Source organism: Lynx canadensis, chromosome E2 (assembly GCF_007474595.2).
Source record: "Lynx canadensis isolate LIC74 chromosome E2, mLynCan4.pri.v2, whole genome shotgun sequence".
NCBI classification, from domain to species: domain Eukaryota; kingdom Metazoa; phylum Chordata; class Mammalia; order Carnivora; family Felidae; genus Lynx; species Lynx canadensis.
In genome coordinates, this window is record NC_044317.1 from 47,534,554 (window position 1) to 47,558,881 (window position 24,328).

The window sequence follows — 24,328 nt, forward strand, 5'->3', positions numbered from 1 at the left end:
CATGTGCACCTGGTGCAAACCCAAGATGGCTGTGTCCCAGCTGGGCCATCCCAACAGCTCATCTGGCCCCCTGCAGCATGAATGGAGACCCTGAAGGCCTAAGAGGGGCTGAAGCCCATTTAATGCCATGGGCAGCCCTAGACCAGAGACAAAGCCCTGCCCTGGCAACAGTTCTCTGACCACCTCCAAAGCCCCTCACAGTGCAGCCCCGTGAGCCATTGGCCTGGAGAGACTCAGGAGCCTGAGACCCTGGCACACCCTAACGTATATACCACCTACACACAATCTCAACACATTCACTCAACAGTTACTGAGCACCCACTGCATGCCAAGAACTTTTCTAGGCACTGGGGATACCACAGGGAACAAGCCAGATAAAATCCCTGCCCTCATGGAACCGAGTATGTCAGAGGTCTGGGTTGTTAACCCATTTTACAGATGTGAAACCAAGACTCAGAGGTGACATAGCTTGCTTGCAGTCACCAAGAGGAAGTGGCAGAACCAGGGTTAGAACTTTGACATCTGCCAAGGTTCAGAAAGTTCCACTGACAGCCCCAGACTCAGGGCCCACCCTGGGCAGGTGGACCAAGGTGACTCAAATACCACCCCTGCCTTGAAACGGCAGTGGGAAACGGGTCTCCCCTGCTCAGTCTGATGGTGGAGGCCTGGCTCTGGGGACTACCTCCATCCCTCCTCACTGCTGTGTCTGCAGCCTGGGACAAGGCAGGACGGGTGAGTGTTTCTCCCAGTTCCCACAAGGCTGGCCCCATCAGCCTCCTTGCCCTCTTCAAACACGCCCGGCCCACTCCCCCTCTGGACTCACAGTTGGCCCCTCCACCTGCACTCTCCTGTCCCAGTTAGCTGTGGGGCTCGCTCTCTGGCCTCCTGCATATTTTTATCAAATGTCCCTTCTCGGTGAAGCCCTCCCTGCCCACCTTGTTTACGACAGCTCCCCCCACTGCCTCCCACACCCCCTTCTCACATTGCTCCATTTTTCTCCACGGCCCTTACCACCACTGTCCACGCTCATCCATCAGTGCCACCCACCTTTCCCCACTAAATGTGAGACCAACACAAGGAGGGGGATCTGTGCCTGTCTGGTTCATTGCTGAATTGCCAGTACCTGGAACACAGTGGCTCTGCTCAGTAAGTGTTTGTTGACTGAATGGATGTGCACAGAGAACCGCTACCACCAAGCTTGGCCCTCTCCCTCCCTAGAAGGTCCACAGAAGCCAAGACAGTCGGCCTCCTTTACTCCGCAGTGCCTGGACAGCTGCCCCCCTAAGCCGGTAAGCACCACGCTTCTGGGGACAGGAGGCCCGGGGGTCTTACAATGTAGGATGTTAGTCTCCTCGCTGTAAATGACTTCATTTCCCTGGGCCTCAGTTGCCCACCAGTAAAAGCAGAGGAGGCCATGCCCTGGCTCCTGATACGTTGGGCTCAGATCTCCTGCAGGGTTAAGGCCAAGGTCCCTCCCGTGGCCTCCAAGGCCCAGCATGGTTGGATGCCACATTCAGCTCCCCCTCGCTCCCCCTGCTCCAGCCACCCAGGCCAACTCAACCAAGCACATTCCCACCTTCATCCCTGCTGCCCCGTTCCCTAGGACCCCCTTGCCCAGCTCTGTGTGTGGCTCACTCGCTCCCCTCCTCTGGGCCTCTGTTCACTGTCCCCTCCTCAGAGCGGCTTCACCTCAGAGTTCCTACTTCTCACAACAGCACTTATCACCTCCTGGCATCACAGATCTGCTTCTCTGTTCACTGTCCCCAGCCCCCACTGGAATATAAACTCCGTGAGGACACATGTCCCAGGAGCCTGGGACCCTGGGACGGCCTGGCGCACCACACACACTCAGTGAGTATATGCTTAAAGAATGAACGGGGGATGTCACCCCACTGTATGACTTCAGTGAAGTGACTTCCCCTCTCTGAGCCTCAGTTTCTTCATTTATAAAATGGGGCTATGAATGAGACCACTAATATAGAGGCAGACTCGAGATCTGGCCTGGGGGCCCATGCGGGGTGCCCAGGCAGATCTGTGGCTCCCCAGGCTGCTGCTGAAGGAGATTCCATGAAAGAGGCTTGTAAGGAGCTCCTGGCCTGGGGCAGGCAGGTGGGGCTCGGCACGCAGGCTCCTCGGGCTGTAAAGACCCTGTACCTCTGCCTCCCCGGGCACCAGCCGCCAGAAGGAAAGCCAAGATAGAAGGGGAGACACGCAATCCAGTGGACGAAAGCAGCCCCTTACCACGCTTGTGGAGCCAGCCTTCTTTGATGACAGACACCTCATTCATGGCGGCAGCGTAACACGCTGTCACCTAGCTTGGGACAGCTCAGGGCAGCAGAACATGCAGGAGGTGCGGTGGACAGAACACAGTCTGCAAGACAAGAGAAGAGCCCATCAGAGTGCGAGAGGGATTCGGCCGGGCAGGGCCGGGCCCGCAGCCCCTACCCTCAGGGCGGCCAGGCTCTGCCCCCCAGCCCCCACCCCACCAGCTGGCTGTGCTCGTGCTCGTGCTCGGGTGCTCTGCAGGGTGGAGTCACAAGGACAGCCCAGTGTGAGGGGGAAGATGTGGCCTTGTCCTCAGGGATTCCAACTGGGGATTGGGGGGAGCCTGCCCCCGCCCTCGGGGCCTCACTCTGGAGGGCCTGGCGGCTCCTGGGCGGCTCCTTGGCCCACGTGCAGGCCTTGCTGAGCAGAGGCAGCCCTTCCAGCCACCGTCACCCCACACTGGGCTGGAGGAAAGGGAACCACGGCTCCACCCCATGTCGCTCCCAGGCCCCCACGCTGAGGTAACCTGGGATGAATCAGACAGCCCTGGGCATCGGAGGGATTGCTCAAAGCCACCAGCATCTGCCTGCCCACCCCCCCCCCCCACCCAATACACTCACACGCACACATGCACGCTCTCTCTCCCTCCGCCTCTCCCCTCCTTCCAACCTACCACCCTCGGCAAACCGAGTGCCCCAAACCCCCTGCGCCAAGCCACCCCAAGTCACTCTCTCAGCCTCGGTCCCCTCTTTGCCCCCAACCAGATGACCGAGAGAAGACAAGTCTCTAACGTTCAGGATCTTGAAGGAGACGACAACCTACGCATACGCACTTGTCTGGGGCTTAGGAGTCGGTCTGGGGGCTCAACCGAGGCCGTGGGCCCTTCCCCAAGACCTGCACTTCCGTCCTCAGGGACCAGCAGCCGACAGACTGACAGACGCCGAGGCCTCCGGCTTCGTCTCAGGTTCCCAGGGTGGAAGGGAGAAGGGCAGGAGGCAGCCGCCCGCTGGGCCCCTACCTGGAGCCACAGGCCTGGACAGGGGCCACGGAGCCCAAGGCGCCTTTCGCCTTTCCCGGCCTCGGGTTATTTGCGGACAGCAGGTCAGGAGCCACAGCGGCCCCCGGAGAAGTGGCAGCTGGCTCTAGGGACACCATGGGCATCAGCTTTCTCTCATGCCCCAGGGGAGCTGGTGGGCCGGACACACTACTGCCTGGCATGTGACGGTGGCAGGCTGCCCAGGCCCGGGCCGGGTAGGGAGGTAAGTGGGAGGAAGCGAAAGGAAAGACAAGATGGACAGTGACAGGGAAGTAAACAGCGGGGTGAGAAATCACGTTCTGGACTCCGAGCTGCAAAGGCAGGGCCAGGAGCAAGCAACGGGGGCTCCCTCCCACAGCAGGCATGACCAGCACCGAGTGGCTCACACCCCACGGACGGAACACTCAGCATTGCAGACCCTCCACCCTGAACATCCCACCAGCCCGGGCTTCCACCTCCAGGGTGACCGGTCTCTGAATCTGCCCCGCCCCGCCTCCCGCCCTCCTGGTGGCCTGGCTCACTGGCTCACGTCCAGTGCTGCCCTCTCCCTCAAGTCCCCCCCCCCCGCCTCCTCCCTAGATCTCTGCTCCGTTACTGCTCCCTTTCATCTGCCCCCCATTCAGCAGCTAGACCCCCCCAACCTGACCCTGTCCTTCCCCCACTCGAAACCCCTCCGTGGTTTCCCGCTGGCCTCGGGAAAGAGCCAAGCTCCCTCACTTGGGATTCAAGGCCCTTCAGGACCCGGCCTCTGCTGACCTTCACTCCAGCTGCCTCCCGCCCCCGCTCGGCCCAGTCGTCCCCACTGTCCATCCACCCGCTTCCACCACACCCCTCCCAACTGCCCTGGCCTTCTCCCTGGGCCCTGAGCCTCTGCTCTCAACCCATATACTCCATCTAAATCCAGCCCCAGCCCTCCAGGTTAAAAACCCTTCCAGGGTTCCCCAGCGTGCTCAGAGAACAAAATCCTTCCCATCATGAGTCTAATGTCACCTAGAAAGCTCTCAATAAAACCTAATGACCATAACAATGACTATTTACACCCAGCGCTACCCACCTCTCCAGCCCCTCCTCCCCACCTCCCTCTACCAGCCTTCTGTCCCTCAGACCCTTCCCTCTGGCCTCCATCCCCTGCACCTTCTGTGGGTTTTCCCTCCTCCAGGAAGCCTTCCTGACCTCAAGAGGCTGCCTTGGGGCTCTCTGTGCACCTCCTTGGCCAATTCTCCCAACACCTATAAAGTGCTAATTTTGCGGACCAGCACAGCATCTGGATATCTGCCGAGAACACAGTAAATGAACCAAAGTCTCCCCAAAGGCTTCCCGGCCACGGAAACATCTCCAGAGTCTATTCACACCACATTCTCCGAGCATGTCCTAAGCTCCAGACACTGCCCTGGGTACCGGAGATGAATCATCAGTAAAACACAGCCCCTGACTTCACGGAGCTCACGTTCTGGTGGGGCAGACAGGTAACACACAGGCACACGCAGAACACTATCAGCCGGTGGCGAGGCGCTGAGAAAAGTAAAGCAGAGGAAAGGATGGCGGGGAATACGGGGTGCGACGTTAGCCGTGTGGTGTGGGGGCCTCATGAGGAGGGAGTGAGCCATGCCGACATGAAGGGAAAAGAATTCCAGGCAGGGGAAGAGCAAGTGCAAAGCCCCAGAGGCAGGAAGTACTTGTAGAGCGTGAAGAACTGCCAAGGGGCCGGTGTGGTTACAGGGTAAGGAGCCAGGAGAGGGGGGCGGGGAGAATGCTGGGGGCCGGGTGAGGTGGTGGTGGCAAGTTAGAGAATTCCTTCCCTGATGCAGGGGCCGACACTGTGCTTTCCCTGGGACCAGCTCAGTTCGGAAGTTCCAAAGAACCGGGATGGAGAACCCAAGTCCAAAGGAAGGGAGGGCACAGAAAGACAGGATGGGGGGCCTAGTGTCCAATCTCCGCCCTCCCCCGCCCCCAGCCCCGGGACTTTACCTCCGTGATTCTGCACGTCTCGGGCGGTCGGCCACACTGAAGCACCTGCTGTGCGCAGAGGCTCAGCCTCCTGCCTGGCCCCCAGTGAACAGACAACACGTAGCCACCGTGATCAGAGAAAAGCAAAGGCAGCCAGGTGTGGCCAAGAGTGGTCAGGGTTACAGAGTCCGAGAGCCACTGCCAGCTGGGCGGCCTTGAACAAGCAGGGTGCCGGTGCCCTCACGGAGTCTCTCCTGAATGCTCCCAACCACCCCAGCAGGGGGGCCGTGACCGTGCCTGGGGGAGGGCAGAAGCTCAGAGTGTCAGCCGTTTACCTTGGGTCTCCCAGCTGAGGAGTGGTGGAAGCCCTGGCCGCTGCTCGGCACACCGGGGCCACGTTTTACATTCTCATTTCAGCAACTAAGAAGCCCGCAGCAGCTTGAGCAAGGGCAGGGGGAGGAACTGGAAGATCCCCTACGTCCTGCCTGGATCCTGCCCCGTCCTCCCACTGAGGGTGGCGCCTCGGCTGAGGTGTCTGTGACGCAGTCCAGAGGTGATGAAACACCAGGCACCGAAGCCAAGAGGATGGCCTGCTCCCTGGGGAGCTGCCGATGGAGGACGCCCAGGCGGGAGGACAGAGGACAGCCTCTGGAAGCCAGGTGTCAGCACGCAGGGGACTGCCCTGGCCACCGGCCCGCAGGCCACACACCCCATGGCAGGGAGTGCCCGTATGGCCCCATCTCCACTAGCTGCTCCCTTGAGTGTCCAGGCCTGAGTCCGCTGCGGGCCTGGACCAGATCTGCAGCTTGTAGGCTCAAGGTGAGCCGCCTGGGAGGCAAGGCGAAAAGAGCAAGGGCACTTCACAAGAGAGGACACTCACACAACCAAGGAACGCACACCATCTCATTAGTTAGGGGGAAATGTGAATTAAAATCGCCTGCTAGGATGGCTGAAATTTTAAAGACTGACAATGCCAAGAGTTGGTAAGGATACAAAGGAATACCTCCCAGCGTAAGTATAAAATGGTTCAACCACCATGGAAAACTGGCAGTAAAAATTAAAACTCAGTATATGCCTACCCCATGACCCAGCAATCCCTAAACCCACAAACCCTCAACAGAAAGGAGTGTGTGTATTTATCAAAGGGCACATACAACAGCAACACTCACAGTACCCCCCCATCTGCAAACAGACCGGATGCCTACCCACAGGAGAATGGACAAGCAGTGGTAAATTCATACAGCAGAACGTTCCTCCACTTAGTACGGACACATACAACAGGGACAAAGTGTAAGCAGGTCACAGTGAAATAAAAGAAACTGGACACAAAGCAACACATCGAGTGTGAGTCCATTCACAGCAAGTTCAGAACAGACGTCACACCACTTATTTAGGGGTGCACTTCTCACTTATAAAACGATGCAGATGGGGCACTTGGGTGCCTCAGTCGGTTGAGTACCTGACTCTTGACTTCGGCTCAGGCCATGATCTCACTGTTTGTGTGAGTTCAGGCCCCGCACTAGGCTCTGCTTGGGATTCTCTCTCTCCCTCTCTCTCTCTGCCCCTTCCCACTCATTCCCCCCTTCTCAAAATAAATAAGAATTAAAAAAAAAAAAGTGCAGAACGTCAAGGAAACAAATCTGCAAACGTCAGGAGAGCAGGTAGCTTTGGGAGCAATGGAGGGGGGATTTCTGGGAGCTGACCATACTCTCTTGTGGTTACGCAGGCCTCTGCTCTGCATCCATTTGTTATACCGTACCATACAAAATGGGCTTAATGTATTTTTCCGTATTTTATAACAACAACAACAACAACAGCAAAAACTATAAAAAAAAGAAGCTGGGTAGGGGGGGAGCCTGGGTGGCTCAGCTGGTTGTTTAAGCATCCAACTTTGGCTCGGGTCATAATCTCACAGTGAGTTCAAGCCCTGCATCAGGCTCTCTGCTGTCAGAACAGTCCTGCTTCAGATCCTGTCTCCTCCCTCTGCCCACCCCCCACCCCATGCTTGAGCGCGCTCTGTCTCTCTCTCAAAAATACACACACACACACACACACAGAGCGCCTAAAAAAAGAAGCTGGGTTAGAGAGTCCAGAGAATGCGGAAGCGGACATCGGGGCTCCTGGCGTCCAGGGCTCGCCCACCCCAAGGATGCTCTGCCTGATGACACCACGTCACCAGTTGAGTAAGAAGGAGCAATCAGGGGTCCAGAGGATCGGAATTTCAACCCCAGGCTCTGCTGGCTTCCCAGCTGTGTGGCCACAGGCAAGTGACACCCTCTGTGACTATAGTGCTCCCATGTCTACAATGATCCCACTGGAGATGGGACATACACCCCAGGAGGGAGCAGACAGCACACCCCCAGCCCCACAGCCTGGGGAGCAGGCTGGCGTGGGGGCAGGGTACCTTCAGCTCTGCACAGAAGCAAGCTGAATGGGAATGAAAACCGCTGCTCGCAGTGATCTGTTCTGAACAGTGACAGGGGAAGGCGACTGAACGGGGGTCCCCAAGGAGGCTCGGACCACTCTGGCAAGCTTTTGTTTGTTTAAATAGCCGCTGACTACACGAGTGTCACTGACTTACTCTATCGTTATGTCTCAAACGCTCTATGATAATTTATTTTAAAACTTCTTTAAGACAGAGTCACCTGGGGTGCCTGGGTGGCTCAGTAGGTTGAGCGTCCAACTTCGGCTCAGGTCATGACCTCACGGTCTGTGAGTTCAAGCCCCGCGTCGGGCTCTGTGCTGACAGCTCAGAGCCTGGAGCCTGCTTCGGGTTCTGTGTCTCCCTCTCTCTCTGCCCCTCCCCTGCCCATGCTCTATCTCTCTCTCTCTGTCAAGAATAAATAAACATTAAAAAAAAAAAAAAAAAAAAGCACCAGTTGGCTAGGTGACTACTCCTGGTTTTGGCTCAGGTCATGATCTCACGGTTCGTGAGTTCAAGCCCCGCATCTGGCTCTCCACTGACGGTTCAGAGCCTGCTTGGCTGTCTCTCTCCCTCTCTCACTGCCCCTCCCTGTGTCCCCCCCCCTCTCTCTCGAAATAAATAAACTTAACAAAACCATTAAAAAAACTTATTTAAGACATTTTTATTCCCATCTATTTGATTCACGGGTGTTATTTATTGCTCAGTGGTTTCCAAACTGTAGTAGCTTCTTCAGAAGCTTCATCTCACAGTGCTGGAGTCAGATCCTTGAGAGGCAACTTACAAGACGATGCAGGGCCATTGAGGAGAGGCCCTAGTGGCAGCCTTGGGAAGGGACCAGGTCCCGGGAAGGGTCCCTCCAAACCTGTCTCCTCATTTGTAAGAGTAGGGCTGCTTGGCGAGGGGGTAGGGCTGTTGTAAAGCCTCGCTGAGCTCTCGTGCTTCTGTCCTCACATCTATAGTCTGGGATCCTGTGACCACCTGAGTCAGAGCCCATCCCTCCTGTGCTCAAACGCTCCGTGTCCCCATCTTACACAGAGCAAAAGTCAGAGGCCTTACAGGAGCCTCTGAACCCTATGAGGTCTGCACGGTCCTCCCTTTACTTCTCTAAACACACTCCATTTCGACGATGCCTCCTCCCGTGGCTCCCCCAGCACACCACGACACCCTTACCTCAGGGCCCTTGCACCTGTTGCCCCTCAGTTGGGATGCTCTGCTCCCTGGTATCTGCAGGGCCCCACCCCACTTTCTTCAGCTTCTGCTCAGGTCACTTTCTTTGAGAAGCCTCCTAGACAAAAGGGAGCACCCACCCTACCTCCCCTTACCCTTTATTTTTCTCTATAAGCACTTTATTGCTGGCGTGACCATATGTATTTACTTAGTTATTATAGCTTATTGTCGACCTCCCCCCACTATGATGTCAGCATGGTAAGGGCAGGGGCTCTTGCCTGTCTTGGGCCTGCTGGATCCTCTGAGCCTTGCAGGGTGCCGGGTACAGAGTGGGTGCTTCGTAAGTATTTGTGGAATGAATGTGCAGAGTGAAGCCCTGTGCCCAGAACAGGCTCAGAGTAAGTTAGATTCCTTTCCTTGCCATTTATCAAGTTCTTTTTTCTCTGGCCCCCTCTCCCTGACCTGGTTTCTATGCCAGACAGCACAGATGGCACAAGGAGGCAGGAGGGGAGCCGAGGCTCTGCATCTCCTGGAGCTGGAGACAGCAAGGTGGGGCTCCTTCCCTGTGCTGCAAGCCCCAGGAGCCTGTCGCCTGCCCTCTAGTCTGCCTTCCCTACAGCTCCTGGAGGAAGACTTGCTCAGGAGATTAAATTCAAAGATAACAGGGGCACCGGAGTGGCTCAGTCGGTTAACCATCAAACTTGGGCTCATGAGTTCGAGCCCCGCATCAGGCTCTGTGTTGACAGCTCGGAGCCTTAGGATTCTGTCTTCCTCTCTCTTTGCCCCTCCCCCACTTGCACTCTCCCTCTCAAGAATAAATAAACATTAAAAAAAATTATAATCCAAAGACAACAGGAACCTGTCCTTCAACAGGCAGCACCTGCTTATGGGAATCTGGAAGGAAAGGCTCACGGGGCGAGCGGAGGGAAACAACTCCCTCATGTGCCATCCGCAGCTCTGTGAACTGGTTCCGAGTTTTGGGAGGGCACTTCAACAAAACTAACGAAGTGGAAAATGTCCCTGTCGGAAATTCTCCTGCAAAAAATGCTTAGGAGGTTCGGAAAACGTACAGAGGTCATCCTAAAGCGGGGTTTCTCAATCTCAGCAGGAGTGTTATTTGGGGCCCGAGAATTCTTGTCACGGGGGCCGCTGTGCACAAGGGAGGTTTAGCAGCATTCCTGGTCTTTACTTGCTAAAGCCCACGGCACACCCTCCCCTGAGTTGTGACTATCAAAAATGTCCTCCCCCACTACCAAATGTTCCCTGGGGGCAAAGTCACCCCCCCACCCCCGACTGAAGGTGTAGCTGCTGAAACAGTGAGAGCCCGGAAGCAACCTAAGTGCCTGCACAAGGGGTCTGGCTCTGTAGTAGCGGCTGATGTGACCACACCAAAGAGTGAATGAGCGCCTGTGTCGCACTCAGCACACAGCACACGCCAGGCGACCTAAGCGCTCGGTACCTGTGAATTCGACCCTCCCAGGCACTTTTATAATCTTTTTTCCCCCCAATGTTTATTTTTGAGAGAGAGCACAAGTGAGGTAGGGGTACACAGAGAGCGAGACACAGAAATCCGAAGCAGGCTCCGGGTTCTGAGCTGTCAGCACAGAGCCCGATGCGGGGCTTGAACTCACGAACTGTGAGATCATGACCTGACTCGAAGTCGAATGCTTAACTGACCGAGCTACCCAGGCGCCCCACCCCCTCCTCCCTTTTCTGCAACACCAACAAGTACACAGCACACGGCCTAATTCTGATTCTTTCTCACACACTGACATTCTTGAGCCAGTCGTCCTTGTCACCGTCCAAGTGTAACTGTCTTCTACAGCATCGTCTTCAGAAAAGCCGTCACCCCATCATCGACTGTGGATGTTCCGGGGAAGAGTACCTTAGGCTGGAGGCCAGGAGGAGGTATGTGTTTAAACAAAACATTGCACGCATAGGGGCGGGAGTCAAAGTTGCCTCCGGGACCAAATGCGCCTCAACTTCAGCTCTGCCACTTGCTGTGTGACCTTGGGCAAATCACTTCCCCTTTCCTTGCCTTAGTTTCCCCATCCGTAAATTAGAGCTAAGAACAGTACACACTCCAAGGCTGCTGTGAGGCATAAATGAGTTAATCCACATAAAGTCCTTTGAACTTTGCCAATGTGGCAAACGCTCAACACCTATCAGGTGTTATTATTTCCTCTGGTGGGTGGAGACACAGGGACCCTCACTTCCCATGTCGCACATCTCTGTACTACGTGAATTTTTACCTACTCTACCTCCTTGGTACAAAGGCAGCATTAAAGATACTTTTTTTCCCTTGAACACCACACACTCCCCCCAGCTGCCCCATCTGTCTGCTTGGAGCAGGTAGGACTGGAAGCAGACTGAAGAGTAGGCGGGCTGCAAAAGATACCGGGACAAGAATAAGCACAGAGCAGATTTCCTTCTCTTCCTCGCCACCCCCGCCCCACACCTTCCCCCTCACCCCGCCACCTAGGGCCTTGCAGCACCCACAGAAATCATGGCGGATATCGAAGTCAGCCTGGTCACGGGCTCCAAACACACCGACTGCACCAGGCTGCAGCTGTGAGAGACCCTCCAACCAGAGCTCTGACCCTGTCCCTCCCCTGCTTGGGGATCACATCCAAGGCTTTTGTGGAGACAAGGGCCCACCTGAAGTGGCCCCTGCCTATTCTCCTGCCTCATCGATCAGCAGCACCACCCCCACACACACTTTCCCCTTCTCCTGGTCCCTTGAACACTCCTTGCTCGCTCGCTCTCTCACCCCAGGGCCTTTGCACATACTAGTCCCCTACCTGGCACTGCTCACCCATCTTTACCTGCTAAATCCTCATTTCCTCAGGGAAGCCTCCCGTGTCTGTCCTTGCCCCACAATGAGTCACAGATCCTCAGACCTTAGCCTTACCTGTCCCCTCACAGCACTTACGTCTAATGTGCTCAGTCACCTGTACAATTATCTGGGTAATGGTGCCTCCCTCATTGGACTGGGAGCTCCACAAAGCAGGGATGGGAGTGTCCTGGTCCCCACTGTGTCCCCACCACAGGCCGGGCCTAGAGCTTTCATTAACTAAGGGTAGAGGTAGCAAACACAATCCCAGCTTTTGGGGCCAGAACTGTGTCAAGTAAAGGCAAAACAAAAAAGTCCTGAATTCATTCATTCCACAAACCTGGCACTTAGGCTGTGTCAGCAGTGCTCTAGTCACCAGGAGGCAGCAGTGACCAAAACAGAACTCCCTGCCCTGGGGGAGTTTGGGGGGGGGGGAGGGTGGGCAGGCCTCAAAATGAAGCTAAATGAATAGGCAAATTACATGCTGTAACAGAAGTTGACAAATGTCATGGATAAAAGCAGCACACCGAGGACTAGATCTGTGGGAAGGGGTAAGGGTTTCCGGTTTTATCCAGGGTGGTCAGAAAACGGCTCCCTGAGATGGTGAAATGGGAGCAGAAACCTGAGAGATGAGGTAGCCACGGGGCCAGGGGAGAGGGGAAGAGCACTCCAGGCCGAAGGAGGGTGGCACCAAGGCCAGGGGTGGCCTGCACGGGAGCCAGTCAGGAGGGTGGAGGGGAACGGGGCACGTGTGACTGCGGAAGCCGGGGTGCCTGGCTGGGCAGGGCCTGGGAGTTCACCGTAAGGGCTGTGGCTGTTTCTTAGGGACAGATGGGGAACTGTCTGGCTGGAGGTGAGGCGGGATGCGGAGCTCCTGGCCCCACTGAGGCGGGGGTTGTATCACAGCCGCCTTCTCCAGCTGTCCCCGGAAGAAGCCCTATGCACTGGCCCGACACCCTCACCTTCTGGCTCACTTGGGGACCACAAGGACCCACATTTTACCAAAGAGGAAACTGAGGACAGAAGGACTAAGAATCCAATGCTGGGCAGCCAGGACGCAGGCGAGGAAACTGGATCACGTCTGTCCCAGCCCTGTGCCTCTTCCACCTCCCTCTGCCCACACTCAAGAGGCCGAGTCTCCTCCCACCTCCCACATCCCCTCCCACATCCCCAACGCCCTGCAACCCGGGCGCTGCCCCCCCACCCCCTCCCACCCCCGCCTTGTACACAAACACAGGCACCAGCAAGTACACCGGGCCCCCCTCCGGTCTGGCTGAGGGGTTCCGGCCTCACAGGCTTTGCTCCATATCATCATCTGCCTGTTTCCCTGGCCAGCAGCTTTGAGGCAGGGTCTGGTGGCGTGAGTCCCCTCCTCATCCCTAGGGCACCTAGGAGCAAACAGGCAGTCTGACCCATGGCTAACATTTACTGAGTGCTCACAACGTGCTGGGTCTGGATTCCTATCAATTCTCCTAGCAACCCTGGGAGGCAGATGCTATTACTATCCCCATTCTTCAGAAGAGGAAACTGAGACCCAGGGAGAATACATCACATGCCCAAGATCACACAGTGGGTGAGTGCAGGAGATGGCTGATCTAGCCAACAGAACTTTCTGTAATAATGGAAACGTAGCTATAGCGGCTAGTGCAACTAAAAAACTGAATTTTTACTTGTATTTACACTTAATTCACTAAAACGTAACCAGCCACACACGGCTAGTGGCTGGCCTCCTGGAGGTATAGCTGTCCGGGACCTCTCTGATGAAGCAGTGGGAGGCTGGAGGGGCCCAAGGGGCTGGATGACCCCAGCCTGCCGAAGAGAAGCTCCCATGTGGCTCCATCACTGCCAGCCCGGACCCACTCAGCCCAGAGAGCTGAGACAGGGCTCAGAGGCCCAAATCCACCCCCAGAGGGCTAGTCAAGTCAAATCCTGACTACTACCTCCAGGCCACACAGGTCGCTTCTCTGAACTTCACGGTCCTCATCTCTAAAACAGGACATTACTACGAACCTGAGCATGTGCTTATGTTATCTCAAAAGATGTCTTTTTTTGGGGGGGCGGGGGGCAATCCAGGGTCATCATGGGGACCCAACGATACCTGCTTCAAACACAGCTGGGGATGGAGCCAGCACTTTGGAAAAGAGGTGATAATGACACAAAGGCCAACTCCAAAGTCAAGGGCCAGCCTGAGCCTTAGTTCATCAGAGCTATGGAAGAGCAGCTATGTTAATACTGTCACTAGTTGGTTAACATATTAACTTGTTGAAAACAGCCAAAAAAAGTAGACAAGTCGCAGACACTACCCCAAAAACACATGCTTAACACCCGCCACTACCCCCCACCCCCTCCAGGTCTTTGGACACCAGTCTGAGAAGCACAGACTTGCCTGCCAGAGCTGAGCCCTGCCACCCTCCTCTCCCGCCACCCCACTCTCCCAGCTCCAGTGGCAAGTATTCAAGCGTCACCACACTGAGGCATATCCCACCTCAGGACCTTTACCTATGCTGCACCCCTGCCTGGCCCGTTCCTTTGGGTTTTCATGTCAAGGCCTGAATGCCTCACCTTGGGAGCCTTCCCCAAGTTCCCCTCCCACCAAGTCCAGCCAGGTCTCTGTTCCCTTCCTCGGCGGCACCAAGCACTTGTACAACAAACGCTACTTCTCTGCCTCCTCCAGCAGACTGGATGCCACTCCCTGGCATCTAAAACTATACACGGCACATAGTACGTACTCAATAAATTATCTGGTGAAAGAATGGGATACACAAATGATCAAAAATAGCCACGGGCTGGCTCCAGAGGCCTTTCAGGAATCAGACCCCAAGGCAGGGGTAGGGGAGTACCTCCCAACCTTCACCCCCACCCTCGGCTCAGGGAAAGGAAGAGGCTGGCCAAGGCCGGGGCTCTCTGGGCATTAGGGGGTGGAGAGAGGCAGCTGTACCCCATCTCCAAAGCAGGGATCGAACAGAGCTAATCCAGTCATTTCCAGAACAACTGAGACCTACTTGGTGCTGGCTCTGTCTAGGAGAAAAGAAAACAAAAAAGATCATTTGGAACAACAGTAATGAGAGGTGTCTGGCTGGCTCAGTCAGTGGAGCGTACGACTCTTGATCTCAGGGTTGTGGGTTCCAGTCCCACATTGAGTGTAAAGATTACTTAAAAATAAAATCTTTAGGGGCGGCTGGGTGGCTCATCATTTAAATGTCTGACTTTGGGGGCACCTGGGTGGCTCAGTCGGTTAAGCGTCTGACTTCAGCTCAGGCCATGAGCTCACAGTCCGTGAGTTCAAGCCCCACGTTGGACTCTGTGCTGACAGCTCAGAGCCTAGAGCCTGCTTCGGATTCCGTGTCTCCCTCTCTCTCTGCCCCTCCCCTGCTCATGCTCTGTTCTGTCTCAAAAATAAATAAAAATATTTAAAAAAATGAAATAAAATAAAATAAAATAAAATAAAATAAAATAAATAAATGTCTGACTTTGGCAGGTCACGATCTCAAGACTTGTGGGTTCAAGCCCTATATCAGGCTCTGTACTGACAATGCGGAGCTGGAGCCTGCTTCAGATTCCGTGTCTCCCTCTCTCTCTCTCTGCCTCTCCCCGGCTCACGCCCTATCTCTCAAAAAAAAAAAAAATTAAAAATTTTAATAAAAAATATTTTAATAAAAAATATTTTAATTTTTTTAAATCTTTATTCATTTTTGAGAGAGAGAGACAGAAGGTGAGCAGGGGAGGAACAGAGAGAGGAGACACAGAATCCGAAGCAGGCTCCAGGCTCTGAGCTGTCAGCACAGAGCCTGACGCAGGGCTCGAACCCACGAACTGTGAGATCATGAGCTGAGCCGAAGTTGGATGCTTAACCAACTGAGCCACCCAGGCGCCCCCCAAAATAAAGTATTTTTAAAAACACCACCACCACAACTAATGACCTCAGAAACAGTGGCCATGGCATTGATCAGAGGCAGAAGAGTCAGTCTTAAAGAAGCAAACTTAACCCCAGATAGAGCTGGGTTCAAATTTCATGTCTGTTACCAACTAACACTGTGACTTTGGGCAAATCTAATAACCTGCATGGGCCTTCATTTGCTCACCTATAAAATGGGAGGAAAGTTACACTGAGCTCCCAGGTCATGGTGAGGACAGGTGAGAGCAGGCGCTTCAGGCCTTAGGCCCCAGAGCAGGGCCCAGCACAAAAAGGCCACCCTGCTAGCTCTCAGCAACACAGCATTCTATATAGCTTTCTGTGCCTCAGTTTCCTAACTACCAATGGCAGTGACTCTTACCCACTCATAGGCTGCTGTGCCGGAGCTCAACGCATGCGCAGGCTGCTCAGCGTCATGTCTGGCTTGAGGGGGGCCAGGGGGCCTTGGTGACGGGTGTGATGAATATTCCTCCCTAGCCCTCCCCGGCAGGAACCTCACTCAGCTAATCGGCCTGCCACCTCCTCCCACCGCTCCATCAACAAGCCCAGGCTGGTTGCATCCAGAGCCCCTTGGCTGCTCTCAGATGCCCAACCTGACCCCGGCTGACCATCTCCAGCGGCAGCACGGATCCACTGGAGCACCGTCCCAGGAGGCCCCACGTCAAGCACTTTCTGACAAATGAGATCCCTGAATCCACCCTACAGCCCCGCTTGGAGGGGATGTTCCCATTTCCACTGAGCAAAATGCACCTCAAAGAGTTGACACAAGGACACCAGGGTTCCACAGCAACCAAGGGAGAGGCCAGGAGCAGGGTGCAAACCCAGGTCGGCCCAGACCACGACGCAACAACCCACCTTATGATGAAGACCTTGAAATCAGGCCAGGGAGGGCTAGGGAGAGAGGCGACAGAGCGGCAGCTGCCCCAGTCCCTTCGGAAAGGGCTCACGAGGTGGCAAACCGAGGCAGGCTTGGATTTCTGGCCTCACCCTTAGAAACAACATCTGCGGACGAGCTTCCTGGGCAGAACGGCTGGGCTCGAGGAACTTCCTGCACGGACCTCTACATGTAGGTCTTCCCTTAGCCAACCCCGGAGCGCCTTGCTGTCCCCTGCTTCACGCACCCAGTGCAGCCAGGCTCTGCTGCGGGTGCTGAGTTGGCGGTGGGTCCTGCCCCCAAGAGGGGCCAGGCCCGAGCTCCCACCCCCCACCCCTGCCCCTCCCACCCCCCCCTGCTCCCTCGCTCCCTCCCTCCTGGTCCTGCTCCCAGGACTGTCTCCCCTAGCTGGGCCTCTTGCTGCTTGGCTGGTTGTCCAGAAGAGCCTGCCACGGAACCACCCCACCGTGCAGCCCAGAGGCCTGGTGGTTGAGAGCCTTCCACTGAGAGCTCTTGGGAAGCTGAAGAGAGGCCCAGGGAGGGGTGTCCCTAGTCCTCCAGAGGCCTGGAGATCAACTGCAAAAGACACTCCTTTCCATCCCTTCCCACCCCAAAGGCTTTCTCCCCAGGAGAAAGACCCCAGGAGGTTTGCTCTGAGGGTCTCCACTCCTTCCAGGAAGACAGTTCAGAGACAGGCTGGCCCCTCTTACTGCACTAAGTATGAGGCTCAGGTGCAGGATTAGAAGCCACTTTCACCCACAATTACCAAGCACCTTGCTGGTTTGGGAAGACTCTGGAGCCACATTGCCCAAATTCAGAGCCCGTCCCCAACACTGCCAGACCCGGCACAGGTTACCAAGGTTCTCCAGGCTTCTGCGAGGTGGGAATCAGAGCCGATTCCTCCTCAATCTAAGGGACCTTCACTCAAGTCTTCCCATGCTCCTTTTACAGCACTCTAATCCCTACCTACATGTCACCTCCTCCAGGAGGCCCTCCCTGATCACCCCAGCTAAAACACAGTAATATCCCCACACTCTCTTTCCCCTGATCCCTATTCAGTTTGCCTTCATAACACTTATCACAAACTGATATCCCGCCACAGATTTGTTTGCTGGGCACCTGTCGCCACTAGAAGGTAGGCCCCTAAGGTCCGGTCTTCCAAGTTCTAGAGCCACACCAGGAATGTGGCAAGCCCTCTGGCATACAAGCCGAGTGGAAGGTAGAATCAGTCGAGCCTTCATCAGGTATCACCGTTGTTCTGCACGGTTATTTGATATTAAGCCCAGCTGTTTGCATTGGAGAGGGGTAGGCACAAATCACCTCACCAAGCCTCCCCCCATCTGTCCCTAAACGGAACAGCCATGGGCCCTGGGGAATGCGGTGTGAAAACCACAGAGGAGGGAGGCGACCATCACCCTTGGCCGTTTCTAAGACAGTGATTCTACTCAAGGGGGAAGTGGGAGGCATGTGAAACTCCCAGACCGGCTCTAAAATCCACCCCCCACCCCAGGCAAAAGCCTGAGTGAGAACCTCTCATGGCAAAAGGCACCCTCTAAATCTGACCACGCTGCTCCTCAGAGCAGTCTGCAAGGCTCTGACCCCTGCCCGCTCGCAGCCCCTGGCCTCCCCTCCCACACCCGCCCCCTCACTGAGGCCTCTGTGCCACAGGTCCCTGACCTCGCCAAGCTTTCAACTCTAGCACTGTGGTTCCCCCCCACCATGCCCCAAGGCTGTTCCTTCTCCTCACTCACCTGGTCGATCTGGGATCAGCTGGGACCAGCTCCGAGGCCTTCCCGACAGCTCAACTAAGGAAGCTCCCAGTCACACCTCATTTTAACCCATTGCCCGGCACCTCCCTTTAACCTGTCATTTCTTCACCAGGTTTAGGGCTTGTCTCCCTCAGCTCCATGGAGGTGATGCCTCTGTTGAGTGTACCACCATGACCCTGGCACCTGCACACAGCAGGTGCTCGATAAATGACAGCGGATCACCAAAAAGCTTCAGCTCTGCAATGCCTTAGGGATCAAATGCACACTTCCCCCCCCCCCCAGCCCCCCCACGTGGTTCTGCACAGGTGACTCCCTCCAGCACTTCTGCTACTCACCCTGCTCACACCCAACCTTCTGCCTCAGCCTTCAAAAGGGCTGTTCTCACCTGGGTCAAGGCCCTTCCTGCTACTCCTGGTGGGCTGTGGCGGAGATTCAATAAAAGCACATACAGGAAGGAGAGTTAGAAAGAGCCTGCCGTCTGAAAAGGAGCTAGGTAGAGTCTGACCTCGGAGGAGCTCTGGGCAGCAACTGTGTGGGAGGAGGAGGCAGCCTGGGTACTGCATTCGCCACTCTTTATTTGATTATACGTCCCCACCCCCGCCCCAACCCTCCAAAACCTGTTTCCTCCTTGGGAAAATGGAGATGCTAATTTCAGCCAGGCCCTCCTCCCGGTGTTCCCTGACAAGGATCTGTAACCGGGGAAGGGCCTTCAGAATCCTAGCAGAAATAATGAAGAATTACAATTGCTAAGATAATCTGAGGACTCATCATGTGTCAGGCACTCTTCTGAAATAGTGAGAACAGGAAACGTTTGCTGGAGACTGTTAGGCCAGCAGGGCTGTAAATGCTTTCCACAAATCAACCCATTTACCCTTCACAACAACCTACCAAGGGGAATTCTCATCCTAAGACACAGACAATGAAAGCTCAGAAAGGTTGAGGAACCTGCTCAAGGTCACACAGCCAGGGAGTGGTAGGGCTGGGTTGGAACCCCATGCTCAGATAATCACTTCAGTGCAGCTCTTTACAGGGGTTACAAACCAGGACACGGATTCCTGGATTCTGGCTGGGCCAGGCTGGGGAGCTGGACACCAGGACGCCTGAGAGGGCTGAGGGTAGGGTGGGGGGAAGGACCCCCTGAGGATGCCCTCAGGACTGCCGACTGAGCAGCTGCGCAGTGCCACGCACCATTCTAGAAGCTTCTCGTGGCTTGACTCATGAAATCCACACAGCAGCCTCAGTGGGGGCCGTTCAGAGCCCACTGCACAAGGGGTGAACACTGTGGCCCAAGGTCACACAGCCAGAATGTGAAGGCACCAGAACCTGCACACAGGCCCACCACACCATCTTGTGCAGGGACATCTAACACCAGGGCCCCTGGTAGCTAGGTCATCCCCTGCATGTCTCCCCTGCTGTTCTCTCCTGGCTCCCAGCACACACTATGCACCAGCTTCAAAGTCGCCCTGGCTCAACTCTGAGTGAGGGGACCAAGTTTCACCAGCAAGTCCAGAACCGCTGGACTGGCTGCCCGCAGAGTCCTGGGCTCCCAGGCTAAACGGAAGGGCAGGCCCAAGGGTGCAGCTGGCAGGGTCCAGGGCAGGGCCTTGGAGGTGACAGAGACCCACTCCAGGTTGGCACCTGGTGAACAAAGAACGCATGACACCAGGGGCAAGCTGACCTGGGTTCAAAGCCCAGCCTGCTGCCTAGGGTCTGACAGAGGGCAAAGCGAGTCTTCCTCTGAGCCCCAGTGTCTCATTCCTCAAAATGGAGAGAGACACCATATCCACCCCCGGGGGCAACTAACCCACCGCTCTAGTTATGTTGTCAACAAGAGGTTCACTGAGGCCAACCAGGCCCACGGGTTCCCGTCACGGTTCTACTACTTCTGGCTGTGACACAGCAGGAAAATCATTTCGCTTCAGTGTCTCAGTTTCCGTATCTGTAAAATGGGCATCACACGCCTACCTAGCTCTTAGGACTCTAAAAAACAGGCATTATCATACTTACCCCATAGGTGTGTTTTGAGATTTAAATGAGGTCATGGGTCTAAAAGGGTTGCCGCATGCCTGACATAACAGTGGATGTCTATTCACTGGCTCTGGAAAGGATTTGCCTGTCTGTTGTTTCCCCTTCTAAAACAGAGATCGTGACAACAGTACGTGTGGCTCTAGGATGTGAGTGTTCAGCACGCTAATCCATGTGAAGCATTCTGAATAGTGTGTGGCACACAGAATCCACTCGATAAACATCAGCCATCAATCTCATGATTATTGTTTTTATTGCTGCTGTCAACCCCATCCAGCAAACCCTCTAAAAGTTGGCAGGAGACCAGAGAAACAAACCCCAGGTGGAGAAAAATTCTACAGAGCCACCACGGTCTCGAAGAGACTCCAGGGCCATTCTCTAGGAACCACAACCACAGAAGCCAGTCAGCTTGGAAGCCAATGATGTAGACCAGAAGCAACCATCTGCCCCCTCCGACCGTATCACCAGCCCACGTTAGCCAGGTCAATCAGGGACTACAGCCAGCCCTCCCGGGAACTCCAGACCCAGGGCAAAGGTTACCAGGAAAGCCAAGGTCACAAGTTGGCCTAGGGAGCAGGGGCAGTGGCTCCAAGCACCCACCCAGTGACCACAGTGAGAAACTAGATCTGTGGGGGATTTGGCTACCCGAAGTCCTTCAGAGAAATCTGAAGGGTCGGGCTGGGCCAGGGTCCCCCCGCCCAAATCCAAATCCCCTTGGCCTATGCAGAGAGGAACAGCTGGGAAAACAGCACTCAGCCTCACGGCCGCCTAATGGTGAAGCCAACTGTTATCGCCTGGTGGGGAGCGTAAACATGGCACACGACAGAAGGCTGTACAGCTACCCTAGGGGAGACACAAACAGCCTCATGGCCAGGATGGAGGAGCCCACCATGATCTGTATTGGCCTGATGGGCACCTGGCTCATCTGCACCCCCCCTCCCCACCACCACGAGGTCTGGCCAGGACTGAACTCCCAGTGCTTCTCTGTGAGGAGAAAAGTGAACAAGGTTGAAAGGCAGACCACAGAGGACCCACCTGATTACTCTAGCAGAGGCCTCGTGCTGAGCCCAAGCAGCCACCAAATGAGAGGATGCGGGTCTTCAGAATCCCAAGGATCAAGATGTCCCCAGCCACCTTGCCTTGTCAGAAATGGTGTTCTTCTAAACACTCCTTCCTCCTAAGGCTTAACAAGCAGACCCAGGGGACATGGCTCCTCAAATCTAAGCTCAGTACCTCCTCCCCTCCCTAATACGGAGTAGAAAGCTCAGGAACCTTCAGACAGTGGCTTCCGAGACATCTCCTGCCCACAGAATCAAAGGATTTGCTCCAGGGGTACCCCACACACCTTAAAATAAAGCTTAATAATATGAAAAGGTTCTGCGGTAGACAACAGTCCCAGTGACCAAACAACAATCCCAGTGACCATACAATTTCCCCCCAAAGTCATCAAGAAGTTCAACAGCGATCCTCCCAGCTCTAGCTCAGGGTAAACCCCCAAGCCCCACCCACCAAACTCGGGAGGCAGAAGCCCTTCCTCAACACTCCGCGTTACAGCCCTCCCAAGATACTCCACAGAACACCCACTGGGGGCTGTCCCCCACCCCCGCCCGTCCTCTCAAAGATTATAAACAGCACAACCCTCCTCCTTTGATACAGAGCTCCTCCACGCTCTCGGGATGCCCCCCCCCCCGCCAGCACTTCAGTGGTATAACCCACAAGGCGCTACCCCGGCCGCACTTGGTACGGCTCCCTCCCCAGCAGTTCCCCCACCTCCCCAAACACGCTCAAGGAACTGCTCCCACAGCCCCGAATAGGTACGGCCCCCTACACTCGGTAAGGCACGCACACCGGTCGGGCTCTCCCTTCCCATCCCACTGCCTCAGACCCCAGCTCTTCAGTGGTTCGGTCAACGCACTTTGGTGTGACCCCCCCCCCCCCCTGCGCCGCCTCAGTGGTACGGCCGGCCGCCCCCGCCCCCGGCCCCTCAGGGCTAGTCTGACCGCCCCCGGCGCGTCCGCCCCCAACTCAGTTCCGGAAGGGGGGCCCCCGAGGACCGCGGTCCCCGCCCGGCGGGCACCGGTGGTACAGCCCAGTGCCGCACTGCGGGGGGTCCGGACGCGACCATCGTGGGGGGGAGGCGCTCAGGGACACGCGCTGGCGCACTCACCTGTCACCGGCGGCCGCCCAGCCTTTCCGGCGGGGCCCTACTCCCGCCCATCGCCACGCTGCGCTTGGTCCCGCTCCTTGTGTTTCCTGGCGGCGGCAACTGCAGCAGCAGCGGCAACGCCTTCTCCGAGCCAGGCCCAACGGCTCGCGCGGCGCGGCCCCCCCGCCCCCTCCCCCCGGCCCCCGCTTACCGCCCCCTCCCACCCTCTGGCCGGAAATACCGCCCTCTCCCGCCACAAACAGGAACTGACGTCAAGGAGCGAGCGATGACCTCGGAGAGCGCTAGAGCGCAAGCGCAAGAAAGGGCAAGAGGCTGACTCAGAGCAGGACGCATGCGTACAGCAGGCAAGTTTGGGTCGATGTGGGTTACGGAGGTGCCACGCGCAAGCGCCCGACGGAAAGAAGAGACAGGATGGCGCAGGCGCAGTAGGACTCTGACACCCGCTTTCCCTAATGTCTCGCCGCAGTGATACTTCCCGGCAGCCCCTGGTCTTTATTTACATACGCTTTGATCTCGCTTTACTGTGATCTCGCCTTTCCAACCAGTTCCGAGGCTCTTAAAGAGCCCCGGAGCGGGGGTTTTGAGGGTTGTCTTTTCAGTGTGTCCCTTCATGATGAGTATAGGCTCTGAAGCCTCACAAACCCAGCTTTGCATTCATTCCCTTGCTGGTGATTGTAGGCAGAAGACTTGACCGGTTTTCTGTGCCTCTGAATCCACATCTGCAAAATGGAAACAGAGCTGTGTCACCAAGCTATTGGACTTTTTAATGTTAAACAGAACACTTTATATCAATTAAACATTCTGTGACTCCAAATACTAACCCTACCTGCTCATCATATACAGTATGTGCAATTAAGTAGGGATTGGACTTTTATGGGGTAATTTGGGCCTGCAAAGGCCTTAAAATCGCCCTGTAAGAAAAGAGCTTTGCACAGATCCTGGCCCACTTGTTAGCTAGTGTACTAGGCCCTATGAGACATCTGTCTCCCAGAACTTTCTCATAGTTTGGGTAGGGCCTGCTGTCCTCAATTTGGGTTCCAGTGTGCCACAGAGCTTGGCAAGTAACACATTGGTTAGTGCATACTTCTAGGAGGCCTAGCTGGGAAGTGAAGAATCTTAGGTCCACCTAAGTCTGTGAGAGTGATGCAGAGGCAAGTATGGCTCAGAGGCGGGCCTTAGGTTCCCCAGAGGTAAACCTAATACTGGAACTCGACCTCAGCTAATGGGTTTTCCGCTTGGAACTTGCTGTTCTGTATTCCTTCTTCATGGGCTTCCCCCATCACAGCCCTGACCATTTTAGTGTCTTACTGTCTGGTGATAGGTCTGTCTCCTCCACTGCACAGAGCGCCCCACCAGGGAAAAGACCGGGACTGTCCCAGTCATCACTGTGTAGCTAACACTGCCCAGCCAAAGTTCTGGCACAGAGTATGCTCTTGCAGATTTTTTGTTTCAAGAATTAACCCGGGGCGCCTGGGTGGCTCAGTCGGTTAAGCGTCTGACTTCAGCTCAGGTCACGATCTCACAGTCCATGAGTTCGAGCCCTGCGTCGGGCTCTGGGCTGATGGCTCAGAGCCTGGAGCCTGCTTCTGATTCTGTGTCTCCCTCTCTCTCTGCCCCTCCCCTGTCTCTCTCTGTCTCAAAAATAAATAAACGTTAAAAAAAAAATTAAAAAAAAAAAAAGAATTAACCCTTCCGCTCTCATCTAGATTCAAGATTACTGTGGCCTACCCTCTTTGCCCCTTTCCATGCCCAACAGTTCATGGCCCATTCCCCTATTTCTGAGTCTTCCTTGAGCTAACTGGAACCCCTGTCCCTCCTGGGATGGTTTACAACACATGGAGGATCTCACTGAAGCCTTGTGTACAAACTCCTTGGGGTATCAGTAGTCAAGGGTAATGACCTAGTAC

General features: G+C 55.5%; 1 protein-coding gene across 3 annotated transcripts in view; it reads right to left on the minus strand.

Annotated features, from left to right (window-relative positions):
- AKT2 (AKT serine/threonine kinase 2) overlaps positions 1-23,049 on the minus strand; it is a 51,028-nt gene extending 27,979 nt beyond the window's left edge. The window contains exons 1-2 of one of the 3 annotated variants that reach the window (XM_030297270.1): positions 22,926-23,049; positions 2,242-2,371 (exon numbers count right to left, since the gene is read on the minus strand). In XM_030297270.1, the coding sequence (XP_030153130.1) occupies positions 2,242-2,287 (46 nt within the window). In that variant the 5' untranslated portion in view covers positions 2,288-2,371; positions 22,926-23,049. Of the gene's footprint in view, positions 1-2,241; positions 2,372-22,421; positions 22,583-22,925 lie in introns of those variants that run through there. The other 2 variants (XM_030297269.1, XM_030297271.1) reach the window with 2 other exon arrangements.
- Positions 23,050-24,328: the final 1,279 nt, after the last annotated feature.